This window comes from Panthera pardus, unplaced genomic scaffold (assembly GCF_024362965.1).
Source record: "Panthera pardus isolate Hobbes unplaced genomic scaffold, ASM2436296v1 HiC_scaffold_25, whole genome shotgun sequence".
In the NCBI taxonomy this organism is placed as follows: Eukaryota; Metazoa; Chordata; class Mammalia; order Carnivora; family Felidae; genus Panthera; species Panthera pardus.
Genome location: NW_026526821.1, coordinates 49,959,530 through 49,972,489, shown reverse-complemented (window position 1 = coordinate 49,972,489; position 12,960 = coordinate 49,959,530). Strand labels below are relative to the sequence as shown.

The 12,960-nt window shown below is 51.3% G+C and overlaps 1 protein-coding gene across 2 annotated transcripts in view; it reads left to right on the top strand.

Moving 5' to 3' along the window:
• Positions 1 to 11,291, top strand: part of ABHD12 (abhydrolase domain containing 12, lysophospholipase) — an 84,778-nt gene extending 73,487 nt beyond the window's left edge. For both annotated transcript variants that reach the window (XM_019437180.2, XM_019437181.2), the window contains exons 6-13: positions 482 to 527; positions 2,836 to 2,965; positions 4,051 to 4,088; positions 4,560 to 4,639; positions 5,659 to 5,741; positions 8,067 to 8,145; positions 9,328 to 9,455; positions 10,607 to 11,291. In XM_019437180.2, coding sequence (XP_019292725.1) covers positions 482 to 527; positions 2,836 to 2,965; positions 4,051 to 4,088; positions 4,560 to 4,639; positions 5,659 to 5,741; positions 8,067 to 8,145; positions 9,328 to 9,455; positions 10,607 to 10,646 — 624 coding nt within the window. In that variant the 3' untranslated portion in view covers positions 10,647 to 11,291. The remainder of the gene's footprint in view (positions 1 to 481; positions 528 to 2,835; positions 2,966 to 4,050; positions 4,089 to 4,559; positions 4,640 to 5,658; positions 5,742 to 8,066; positions 8,146 to 9,327; positions 9,456 to 10,606) is intronic.
• Positions 11,292 to 12,960: the final 1,669 nt, after the last annotated feature.

The following is a 12,960-nucleotide window of genomic DNA, read 5'->3' as shown; positions in this document are numbered from 1 at the left end:
CTCCAGGAGGGCTCAGGCAAGGGCTGTGAATAGTTATGTAATGCAAGAGATCATACAGTCTGGAGGGATTTTGTTCTTATAACAGAAAAATTCAACAGAAACTTAAAGTCTGAGAAATGCTAGGTTGCAGTCAGGATCCCAGATGCAGTCTCTGCACCATAGAGGCCCTCCCCCTGGGTCTCTGGTCTCTGGGTGTCTGCCCTGTGAGCCCATGTGAGTGTGGAGGTACTCTAGCAGTCTCACCTGTGGGAGAGCCATTCTTCCTATATTCCTGAGGCAGAGGGCACACCCGTGTCCTGTAGCAGCAGTTGACATCTGGGTTTTATAATGGGGAATGGGGCAGCATGGTAACAGTCTTTATTAAGCTCCCATTGTGTGCAGGGCACTAAGACTGAATTAGGCTGGGTTTAGTCGGAGGCAAGTTGCCCTCGATCCAGGATGCATGGATTTGTTGCCCAGATATTTATTTTTCACTTTACAGGTGCTGAGTTCCCTTGGTTACCACGTGGTCACCTTTGACTACAGAGGTGAGTTCTTTTGCAAGTGCGTGTCTGGGCCCTCCCAGTGCTCACTTCAGGGTCTGCTGTGCAGGCATCACCCTGAGAGGCTTAAACAGTGCTAGCAGCTTGTGGTGCCCCAACCTGTGGTGATGGCAAATGTGGAAAGGTGGTGGAGGGACCATGTGTGTCCTTCACACAGATGCAGGGCATCCTTCCTGAAGTGGAGGCTCCGGTGCCTGGAACCCCAGCATATATCCTCTGTCAGCAGCATTTTCAATGTAGAAAATACTGTCTTTTTTCTTCTTTATTGGATTCAGAACCCCCCAAAGCTGGTCAGCAGACACAGTTTATAGGCAGGAGAGCTTGTCTTGCTGAAGTTCTGAAAGCAGGAAAAAGAACTCTTAGGAGAAGGTAGATTCTTCTTCTTGCCCCTTAATATATTTTCTTTCTTGAATGAATCAGGGGGCTTGCCCCTGAAGAGATTGAAAACCCACAGTTTGATGTGTGCACCTTAATGAGCCAGGAAAATACTTTGTGTTGACTGGGAGAAGTATAGGCCTCCTGTAGTCTCAACAGCAGAGGTCAGAAGTCAAAGGGCTGCTTGGCCAGCTTAGCCTGATCTTGTGGGGTGGGGCAGCGGTGTCAATACCCTCACTGCGAGGATATGGGGGTTGTGTTAGTTTCTTCTTGCTTCTGTAACAAATTACCACAAACTTGATGTCTTGAAACAGCACAGAGTTATTATCTTGCAGTTCTGGAGGTCAAAAGTACAAAATCTTTAGCCTCTGGGCTGAATACCAGGTGTTGGCAGGGCCAGTCCCTTTAGGAGGTTCTGGGAGAATCAGATTCCTTGCCTTTTCCAGTTTCTCGAAGCTGTCCTTGTTCTTTGACTCATGGCCTCTTGGGTCTGGTCACTCTGACCCCGTCTTTTGTCTTTCTCTCTCACTTGTTATATAGACCCTGGTGATTACTTTGTACCCATGTGGGTGAGCTGATAATTGCCCATCAGTTCACTGATCAGTGGCCTGAATTCTTTCTGCATCCTCAGTCCCCCTGCTTGCCACATAATTTAACATATTCATAGGCTCCAGGGATGAGGACACAGACCTCTGTGGGGGCCGTTATTCTGCCTAAAACAGGGATGATTCTTTCACAGAAGAATGTTCCATCATGATGAAAATTCTGGGCTGGGAAAAACTGCAGATAAAGGATCTGGAAAGTAGTTCACCCACTTATCCTTTTCTCCATGCTAAAAAGGGTTTTCTGTTCTTGCTGAGTGCTGGAGAACTGAGGGTGATGAGAAGGGGTGGCCTTCGTCCTTGTTCATCTCCCTGTGCTTCTACCAGGAAGTGAAATCCCTCGTAGCACTTCTTCTTTCCAGTTCTCACTGAGTTTCTGCATTTCTAAGCCCACCCTCTGACTGTGTCTCCCTATCCTGGTCTCTGTCTGTCTGTGTCTCCACATTTCCCTGTCCTTGGGTCCCATCCTCCCATCCATGCCCTAAGCCTCTCAGTCTGGCATTATCTCCTGCATAGTCCTTTCCCTAATCTGGCATTTGGGATGCCCAGGGGAGGTGGCATGTACACACGAACTGTGGGTTTTGCTTATGCAGCAGAACTGGCTTTTTCTGAGCCTTGTGGTGCTTTCAGATCATTTGATGATGACTCACTGCTGAGTTGCTGGAAATGACAGTGGCACTTGCCCTTTCCAAGAGCCCAGGGGGAGGGCCCTGGGGGAAGATACAGTCCGGGGGCACAGATGGTTAGCTTTCCTCTGCTATGCTAAGAGCCCCTTCCCTTTCTGGGTCAGAGTTGCCTTGAGCCTGAAATCCATCCCTCTCCCTCACGCCCTGGTCTGACTTCCCACATCTGTCTTTAGCTGGGCTATAGGTGGCGTGGAGTCCAAACTGGGCCCAGGGACCCCCTGGGATGCTCTGTCCTACAGAGGCTCCTGGGTGGGCTGGGGTCTCACTGACCTTTCATCTTGGGCCAGCCACCAGCAAGCCCTAAGCATTGAGGAGGTTGCTGTCCTTTTTGCTCGCAGGAATCTGTGTCAGACTGCCCCCGTCTACAGTTGTTCATCTGGACTAGGATGAGAGTGTGTGGATGGCTGTTTGGGTTTAGGGGTTGTAACTGGGGTTGTGAGGAAGTGGGAGAAGTAGGAACAGGCTTGTCCAGACACCCTGCACATGGGGCTATAGTTTGTGGTAGCAGAGACTTCCATTGCCCCAGACTGCCCTGGGCTGCCTGTTGAGAAAGAAAGGGATGAGCCTGCTCCTCAAGAGTTTCCACGAGCTGGGTTTAACTTCCTCCACTTGCTGCTCCTCTCCATCCAGGGTGGGGAGACTCAGTAGGAACGCCATCGGAGCGAGGCATGACGTATGACGCACTCCATGTTTTTGACTGGATCAAAGCAAGAAGTGGAGACAACCCTGTATATATTTGGGGTCATTCCCTAGGCACTGGGTGAGTTTGCAGCATGATAGAGCCTTGGGGGAACAGGTTTTCACAGGGCAACTTACTACCTGATCTCTCAAAGAGTGCCCTAGTGGCTTCTGGATCCGATGACACCCTTAGTCCCAGCAAGCCTTGTCCCTCATTCCCATGGTGGGGCAGGGGATCAAGCACCACAGAAGGCCATGAAGAGTTTGAGCTACAGAAGACCATGAAGAGTTTGAGCTACTTTAACTCCTCAACCCAACAAGTGACTTGAGACACACATGGGCAGTCGTGGGGTGGCCATCTCCCTCTGCAGGAAGGATGGGCACACTTGCCGTAAAAGTATGCCTCAGGGAGAGGTCTTCAGAGCAGAACGGGACAGGGCTGGAGTCCTGGATGCACTCGAGCTCTGCATCTCCTGGCTTTGGAGGGAAGGTGCTGGCTGGCAAGCCTGAGTGCCAGGGCTTTGATGACATGCATTTAGCCTGTATTTGGCTTACCAGAGAACTTTGGGGAGGCAGCAGTGGGTGCTTTCCTTCCTACATCTGCCAAGACGAGAAGCAGTTTAATATTCCATTTGGGGCCGCCTGAACCGCTTCTGCTGATGTAAGGTCCAGAGTGTTTCTAAAAGGAGCACTGCGCTCAAGGCCCAGAGTCCCAAGACCTTCAGCAGCTGTCCCTTTCCAACAGCCTTTCCTTTGGGTGCAGTGGCTGTGGCCCCCTTGTCCCCTTGCTTCTCACCTCAGACAGTGTGCTGCAGTTGGGTGGGTTCTATGGGCTGGGAAGTGCCGGGGAGAGTGAAGCATGTGCCTGCCTAGAGGAGCCTGGGCAGAGTGAGGAGCAGGCAGTCCTGCCGTGGCTGTCTGCATGGGACAGCAAGAGCCCTGGGGGCTCTCATCGCCATCCTTGTCAGAGGGTTTGGCTGATGGCAGGGGCAGCAGGGCCTACCACAGTCCTGGGGCATCTTTGTCCACACCCTCCCCCACCCCTGGAGCCCCACCAACCACTTCACAGATCCTACCTCTTCTCTGGCCACTTTCAAGACTAGAACAGTCTTCTTTAAAACAACTTTTGTCATCATACAACTGAACTGTTTCTTCCTCCCTTCTCAGAGTGGCAACAAACCTGGTGCGGCGCCTCTGTGAGCGAGGTAGGTGCTTGTGTGTCAATTCGAGTCCTGGTTGTGTGGGCACAGCCTCCTCCTGGTCTTGGGGCCTGGGCAGGGCAGGCAGCATGTTTGAGAGGTGGGTGCTGATGGACGAGCGGCACAGCAATAGCGTTTGGTGTCTTCTCGGAGTCCTGTGGGCTGGGCGTTGAGGCCGGGGTCTGGGCAGACCCTCAGCTGAACCAGGCCTGCCTTCCCCATGGATTCTCAAGTAGCTGGCAGAGTCTCCTCAGGGGTTGGGCTCCTGATACACAGTTCTAGGAGGTGTGGTTTGGGGAGTGAATCATGGTCACCCAAGTGTCCCCTGTGTGGGCCCCTTGCATGGGCACTTCCCGAGCACCAACCATGCAGGCTGGCTGGGCGGGCAGCTGGGGTCCATGGTCCAGTCCCTCCCATAGTTACCCCGTGGGGGCTTCTTGCCCACCTCAGAGCTCCCTATTTGTTTTATTTATCTAGAGACGCCTCCTGATGCTCTTATATTGGAATCTCCATTCACTAATATCCGTGAAGAAGCTAAGAGCCATCCGTTCTCAGTGGCAAGTACAGATATTATTAAAAATTGGCCTAGTTTCATTATTAAAATAATTACTATAAAGGAAACTTTTATGTAAATAAGTATAAAGTGAAAATAATGATAAAACATGATTTAAATATTCTAATGAATATAGATTTTATTAAAAATTAATCCTTGTTTAGTTTGGGGCACTGGCCTGACTACAGAGCTGTCCGGGAATGTTAAAACTCTATGGCCAGGGAGAAGGATGGGTTTACAGCTGGGTCATCTAAGGGCAGCAGGACCCTGAGGAGGCCTTGTTTCTGTGGCATGGTTTGCCTACCCGGCATCTTTGCCCCATGGGGTCCAGCCCGGGCTGGTAGCTGCTATCTTGGCTGCTTCCCCAGACATGGAGCTGGTGGGTGCACCTGCTCTCTGTCCACATGGATGGTGCTCAGCAAGCTGCCAGGCTCTCCCAGTTGTGTCTCCAGGTGATGCCCCAGGTAAACCCTACTGGGGATTCCAGAGTGAATCAGGCCCTCCTTACCTGTCAGGATCAAGGCCTTGGATCCTCTGGGGCTTCTCTGTGTCCTCTTCTGTCCCACTGCTTCTTGGCTGACCATGTGTTCTGGGGGGGGGGGGGGGGTGGAGGGGGTGGCTTACCACCTGACCTCATGCTGCTCTGTTGCAGACCAGAGGAGTCCTCTATATAGTCTTACTTCTTTGATGTTGCTTTCGCCCAAGTTACATGAGTCCCTGTTTTCCCAGGGGTGGAGGCCCTGATGTCTGTGGGAAGTATGGTCTCTGAGCCAGTCCCAACTGCTGGTCTGAGGTGTGGGAGCCCATTTTGTGGGCAACCCCACTATGGCCAGTCCAGGGGCCCTTCTAGAAGGGAGTCTGTGGTCCAGGGACAAGGGTGGCAGGGGACCCCAGCACAGCTTTGGTGGGGCAACAGGTCAGCCAGCTCAGAAGCAGAGGAGACCCCTGGGCACTCAACACCCTTGACTTCTCCATGGCTGTTTTAATTGATGCTTCTGCACGTTGTTTCCATGTCGCCTTCAGATATATCGATACTTCCCTGGGTTTGACTGGTTCTTCCTCGACCCCATTACAAGCAGTGGAATTAAATTTGCTAATGATGAAAAGTGAGTACTGTAGTAGAAAACCTCATTTTTGAATTTAGAAAAGCACCCCCAGGACTAGTCACTTTAATTAAATAGGATGGAATTCTGAATACTGGGGGTTCTTCTCTAACCATTTGACCTTCATAAAGGGCAGGTCAGGCTGACAGCTGCAACTTAGAGAAAGGGTTTTGAAGACTATGGCTTTAAAGCAATAGAAAGACAATATGCCCACATAGTTGTTTTATTTGTGAATAGTCCGCCAAAACCAGAACTTCTGACAGGTTCTAAAGCAGTAATAGTAACTGTTACTCAAAAAATGACTGCCTCACCCATTTGATTTATGTTTGGTTATAGAAAGATGTTACAAAGTTCATTATTAAAAATATTTCTAAGGGTAGGGTGCCTGGGTGGCCTCGGTTAAGCGTCTGACTTCAGCTCATGTCATGATCTCATGGTTTGTGGGTTTGAGCCCCATGTCGGTCTCTGTTGCTGACAGCTCAGAGTCTGGAGCCTGCTTCAGATTCTGTATCTTCCTCTCTCTCTGCTCCTCCCCCACTCGCACTCTGTCTCCCTCTCTCTCAAAAATAAATAAAAAACATTAAAAAAAAAAATGTTTCTAAGGGTACCTGGGTGGCTCAGTCAGTTAAACATTCTTGGTTTCGGCTCAGGTCATGACCTCACGGTTAGTGAGATCAAGCCCCAAGGGGGGCTCTGTGCTGATAGCATGGAGCCTTCTTGGGATTCTCTCTCTCTTCCTCTCTCTGCCCCTTCCCTGCTTGCACTCTCTCTGTCTCTCTCTCAAAATAGTGAATAAACTTAAAAAAAATAAGAAAGAATACTTGATTAAAAAAAAATTCTGTTAGGTCAACCAACAGTTAAAAATTCTAGTTAAGGATTCTTTCTTTGAACAATGTTCAGATTCTGTTGATGTTGTCTTTGTGATATCTTTATTTCATGGGTTTTAATCTCTTCAAAAAAAATTAAAAGGAAAGGATAAAAATTCTTATCTAAATGTTCAGTTAGCATTTAAAGTCTACACTTTGAAACAGAATGTGAAAAAATGGAATATTTTTCCCCTTAATTATGTGTTTTGGTTCTAAAAATAGAACAAACTAAAATTTGAGCAAACATAACCCCAAACCTGCTGGTTTGTAAATATTATTGTTTAGGAACTTAAAGAAGAGTTATCTGAATAAGCAAGATTGCTTCTAAAACCGCAACAACAAGCACCACAGTGAGTGTTGGGTCCCGCTCCCAGCTGAGCATTGGGGGGCCAGCACTACTTTACCCACTGGAAGTCAGGAGCCCCCACTTGGGCAGCTTGGTTGCCAAATACTTGCTAAGGTGACAGCATAGGAACTAGGCCTTTCCCAGAGCGGGCAGAGGTTAGGACATACTACTTATTGTGGAAATTCTGCAAAGATGAGCCATTCCACTATCACAGTGTCACCCGCACACCAGAAATGCTCCTCCCTGGAAGCAGAACAGGGGGAGAGTGGGCATACGGGTGTGCCACTAGCAGAAGCGCAGACTTGCTGTCTGGGCTCGGCGTTGGTGGGGCGTCAGGCCTCCTGGCCCAGGTCCTGCCAGGTGGCAGGCTTGCCCAGTGCTGCCCTCATGGAGCCCCCAGATCAGAATGCAACCACCAGGAACAGGTGGGTGCCATATCTACCAGCTCACCTGAGAGCTTAGTGAGGGGCCGCCAAGAGACTCCGGGGCCTATCCAGTCCCACAGCCCATCCATTATGTGGTTTATTGGAGGGTTTGAATTATGTGAACCTATTGAAATTGTTAATTTATTTGTAAACATTCAGGAGTACCTTAAATGTCCTTTTCAACAAAGACAAGTTAGAGGTTATGGACTTTTTTACCAACATATTGCTAGTAGCATTCATTTGCAATAAATTTCCTGGACCACCTAAGTTATTTGGTATGTAAATACTGTTTTGTAACTTGTTTAAGAAAGAGAGTGTGTGTGTTCATGTGCAAGTGGGGAGTTGGGGAGAGGATCTTAAGTAGGCTTCTGAGACCCTGAGATCATGACCTCAGCCAAAATCAAGAGTAGACACTCAACCGACCGAGCCACCCAGGCGTCCCTGTTTTGTAACTTTTAAAGAATATGTCTAGTGGCAAAAATAATTATTTTCAATTTTCAGAAAATACACAGGGAGGGGCCAGATTTGGTGAGTGAATCCATCTCTAGACTTGACTGAATAGATGTTGGTAGAGATATATGAGAAATCAACTTAGTTCTCTAGTGAAAAGCCCAGCAGAATTGTAGCTGTTGAACCACAGGCAGGGCTAGAGACTCCCAGGGTCCTGGTCTAGTGCCTTCTCCTCCCACAGTGTGAAGCACATCTCCTGCTCCCTGCTCATCCTGCATGCTGAGGACGACCCAGTTGTGCCCTTCCAGCTCGGCAGAAAGGTGGGTGTCAGGTGCTACTCCCGGTGTGGGCAGGCATCTAGCAGGCTCCCATTTGGGCCAGCTGGGCCTAGGCAGATGTGGAGGGAGTCCTGCTGCTGGCAGGTGCCCCTTGTGAGGAAGAGAACAGCAAGGGAGGTCAGCAGGATTGGGGTGGAGGCCAACAGTTGATGCCTTATCAGCAAAGGTAAGTTTGAGGGTGTGAACGTCTTTACCAGCACATTTGGTGATGGCCAGAGGAGACCTGAGAAGTAAGCAGATGGCTCCCGGTCCCTGTGCAGAGGTCTTGGGGTGACAGGGACTTCACTACCTGGTATTCAGCAGGAGGACTCACTGGTTGTTGGCTGGAGGGAAAGAACTCTCAAGGAGGAGGATGTGGCCCCACCTTGGCTCCAACATGGGGATCTCAGTCAGTAGACTTCATACAGACCTCTTGTCTGTTCTCTTGTTTTTGGGATTGGACTGATGACAGAAATGCCATGCTGTTGTGGGGCCTCCGTGTTTGCTTTTGCTGAGTTTGCTTTGCCTTTGCTGCCAGGAAGCAGCACTAGATATGTAAGTGAGAGTGCTATGGAGAGAGCACCACCTGGCATGGTGATGGTGAGGGACAGGGGCAACCTAGAGGGAGTGAGGCCCGGGTGCCAGCAAGTTCCAGCAGGGCCAGGTCCCCTCCCTTCAGAGAGTGCAGGCACACAGGACTGCCCAGCAGCAGATACCCAGACCCACAGAGCCGAGCAGTCTCCAGGGTGGGATGGATTGTGAGCCAACCTGCTGACTGACCTTGACCCCGGCACACAGTGAAGTCTGAGGTGGATGCCCAGCATCCTCCACCAGTGGGACTTCTCCGGGCACTCTGGCCAGCATACCATTTCACAGCAGGCAGCTCTTCCCATAATGTGGGCTCATCCGCCTTGCCGCCCTCTGAGGAAAGGCCATCTGGGAGATAGGCATGAGGACAGAGGGTCTCAAACGTCAGGCCGAGGAGCCAAGGCTGGGCTGGGCTCCTGCTAGCACCCCTTTCCCTGGGCCAGGCCATGCAGGCTGCAGCAGTGCTATTTGCTGGGAGCTTGGGTTGCTCTTTGGAGGCAGCAGCCACTCACTGGTCTCTATAGTGGGGAGACCACCAGGCAGGTTGCCCACAGGGCTGCCATCTGTGGGTGCTGACCCATCTCTTCCTCATCCCAGCTCTACAACATCGCTGCTCCATCTCGAAGCTTCCGAGACTTCAAAGTTCAGTTTATTCCCTTTCACTCAGACCTCGGCTACAGGCACAAGTATATCTACAAGAGCCCTGAGCTCCCACGGATACTGAGGTGAGGCATTCTCCCCTCACCAGGAACTCGCCTGGGTGGTGACGGCTCAGGCCAGGCATGCAGCAGCCATAGCCTCTAAAGCTGCCTCAGTGGGGCCAGGAGTCACTGTGATTCAAGAGCCTTTCATCTCCATGGAGAGGGGTTGAGTGTTTATCACCCCTCCCTTCTGGACCATTCCCATGATCAGACAGGGCAGTGATTTCCCTGTGGTATGGGCTGTGCGGCCTGCATGGACACCATGCTCAGGGGAGCATCCAGCATGTAGACATGCACCCCAGCCACTGCAGGTCAGGCCTCAGTCCCTTCCCACATACCCGTCAGGTCCTGCCCCTGTGCACACAGCACTTGGGAGACTCTGGGCTAGCTCTCAAAAGCTTATTTGTCCCCAGCTGCTTCTTGAAGGGAGGCTGTGCTCCTGGCTGCATCATGATGGCCACTGTCCAGGGCCAGGGCATGGGCTACCGTCTTGTGCCTGGGTGCAGAGACCAAGCCTGAAGGGCAAGGCGGTGGCAAAGGGCAGTGTGGACTGGACACAGCCTGGCCCCACCCAGGAGCCCAGGCTTTTGTGCTGGGACCTATTCCATCACTCAGGCAGGTGCTGCCAAGTCTCCCTGCCTCCCACCTAAGGTGCAGGCAGCCGTCCACTTCCCGGCCCAGGTGCGAATTCACCTTCTTGGGGCAGCTGAGCATGGAAGTATTTGAATCAGCCATCTTGAATTTTATCCCATCACACTTCAGCTCTCTTGTGGCTGCCTTGGCAGGTCCAGAGGCAAAGCTGCATTTCTTTAGCAGTTTGCCATTTCCTGCATCATGGACCTGGGTTGCCGAGATGGGACTGTGAGCTGAGTGTGTGGGTTTGCTCTAGAGTTGTCATTTTCCCCAGCATAAAAGGAATATGATGCAGAAAATTTAGCCCAGAGTATAGCTCAGAGTTTAGAACAAAGAATAGTAGCCTGTTACCTGGTCTTCATCCTACAGGGTTGGGATTTGACCAAGCCAATGCCATTGGTGACCTGTTTGTTTAACTCGGGCTTTCTGAGTAGGGGTGGTCCTCCAGGCTCCTTCTCAGGTGGGCCCTTTGAGGATCATAGGGGGCAGGACCTCTGGTGTGGGCTCAGGGTTTGGCTGATGGTTGTCCTCACCTGGTCTAGGGAATTCCTGGGGAAGTCAGAACCTGGGCGCCAGCACTGAGTCTTGCTGCCTAAAGGAGCATGAAGACCTCTGCCCTCCTCTCCTTCGCTCTGGCAGCCTGGCACTCTGGAGCCCAGGGGGTGCCAGCATCTTCGATGCCCCTGGAGAGAGGACTCAGATGCCAGCTGGGGCAGGCAGAGGAGGCCCCGGCAGACCTGAGGCACCTGCCCCAGATGGCTGGGAGCACGGATCCTTGTGGAAAACACAGATTGCAGGCATGTGATCCCCTCTCCCTCTTGTTGCCATTCAACCTGAGCTCTTGTTGGGAAGACAGTGACAGAGCAGGCCAGCCTCCAGCTGGTTGATCCCACACTTCCTGAGCTGGGCATGGGGAGCCAAGTGCAGGAAGCATGGGGTATTGGGACCACGCTGAGCTTTCCAGCACCATTGGTGAGATTATGGGGAGATGGATTCATCTGTCCCTTCCTGGCACACACAGAATGGACTCTAATGGTTTGACTGGCCCCTCCCACCTGGAACACCCTGCTTGCCTACATAGGCCATCCCTGCCTCTTTGGGCGGGCCCCACCTCTCAGAGCGGGGGAGGTGCCCATGACCTGCACTTCCTCTGCTTTCTGCCCACCTGTCTGCCTAACCTGGCCTTAGACTGAGCATTTATTTAAGAATAAAATCGTGGTGGTGGTCTGTTTGTTGTGTTCTCAGTGATGTTTCCAGCTGCCCCCAGGCCATGCTGAGAGCCAGCCACATGGGAGGAGGTGCAGCTCTATAAGGCTAGGGACCCTGGGCATTCCTTTTCTCCCTTCTTCCAGATGTGGATAGAGGTCAACTCAAGGAGTGGTGTTGTCTCAGGGAAAGATGTATTCATGGGGTCACTGTTTCTCCAGATGAGTTAGATGGCATAAAATTTAGGCTCTCTTCAACCTCACACTTAGCAAGGTTGCTGGATGCTGGTATTGATCAGCAGGCTCTTGGGTTTCACCCACAGACCCCAAGCGAGCCCCTGGCAGGGGTCCATGAAAGAACTTGGGGCCCTGGAGTGCAGGGTTTCTAGTTCTGGCCCATGAGCACCACCTCAATTATTCACTGGGGGTGGCTCTTTTGGTATTCAGCTTTTTTGCCAAACCAGTGTCCCCTGCAGTTCTGCTGCCTCCACCTGGCACCCTCTAAAAATCCTGCTTCTCACCACTGGGTGCTGGTAAAGGGCCAGATTCTTACGTCTGGGCTCAGTAACCTGGGAGTGAGAAGGTTCATGGCTTAAGAAGAAAGAAGGTTTCAAGCTGCCCCCACAGGGGACTGTCCTACCCCTGCTGTGCAAGTACAGAGGTATGACCCAGACCAGAGGATGTAAACCCACCTGGGACCCGATTCTTCTGATGGTGGGACTTTCTCCTAGGTCCTAAGGTTCTGGGACTGTCTAGTCTTGGCAGCTGAAAAATTCCCTGGGGGGTATGGAGGACCTTGTTCACCAGTCTACCTGTTCTTCAAGGTCATAGGCCATTGTTAGCAGCTGTGGGCAGGCTAGGGGGCCCAGAGGTCAACACTCGTTATACCTTCTTAATGAAGCACCTTCAAGCTGCCTACAGTGATTCTCATGTTGGGGAAATCACACCGTTCTTAAATAGGTTGAAATGTGAACAGACTCCTAAAGTCAGTTTATGTCCGAATATTTATTTTTCTCTTATTGGACGGGTTCCCTGCTGACTCCTGGCATCTAATTTGGGTGTGAGCACTGCCTGCAAGACACCAACCCATCCCCAGGGTGCATGTTTTGCACCTCTCAGAGCTGGGGCACATGGCCCCATCCCGTAGTGTCTTCCTGTGTAACTGCTCTGCGTATTGTGCCCATTGGACCTGACAGCCCTTCCTCAGACATGGCACCCTCTACTGGCTCTATCATGGAGGCCCTGAGACAGAGCCGCCTTCCCAGCCCACTTCCATCAGTGACACGATGTGACCTGCTGGCACGTGGTCTCAGACCCAGCCCACCCTGGGTGAGCCAGTCTTCACCCTGTTTAATATTTTGTGTGTGTGAGCTGCCTCAGATCTTCATGGGGTGGGCTGGGGGATAGGATATGAAGTAAAATACAAGTGTTGGTATTTTGACAGGTGGAGTGAAGAGGAGAAAGCACTAAAGAGGCAGTAAGCACTGGAGGGGCAGTTGCTGGGCCATTGGGTCAGCTAATCAGGTCCAAGCACCCCCACCCGCTGGCTTCTATTAACTAAACCTATGATGGCCTAGGACAGATGTAACCACTGATGGTTACAAAACCAATCCTTGAAGAAAAAAAAAAAGATCAAGACATGCACAGCTGTAAATTTTGCAGTTAATACACATGTCCTGGGGCACCTGGCT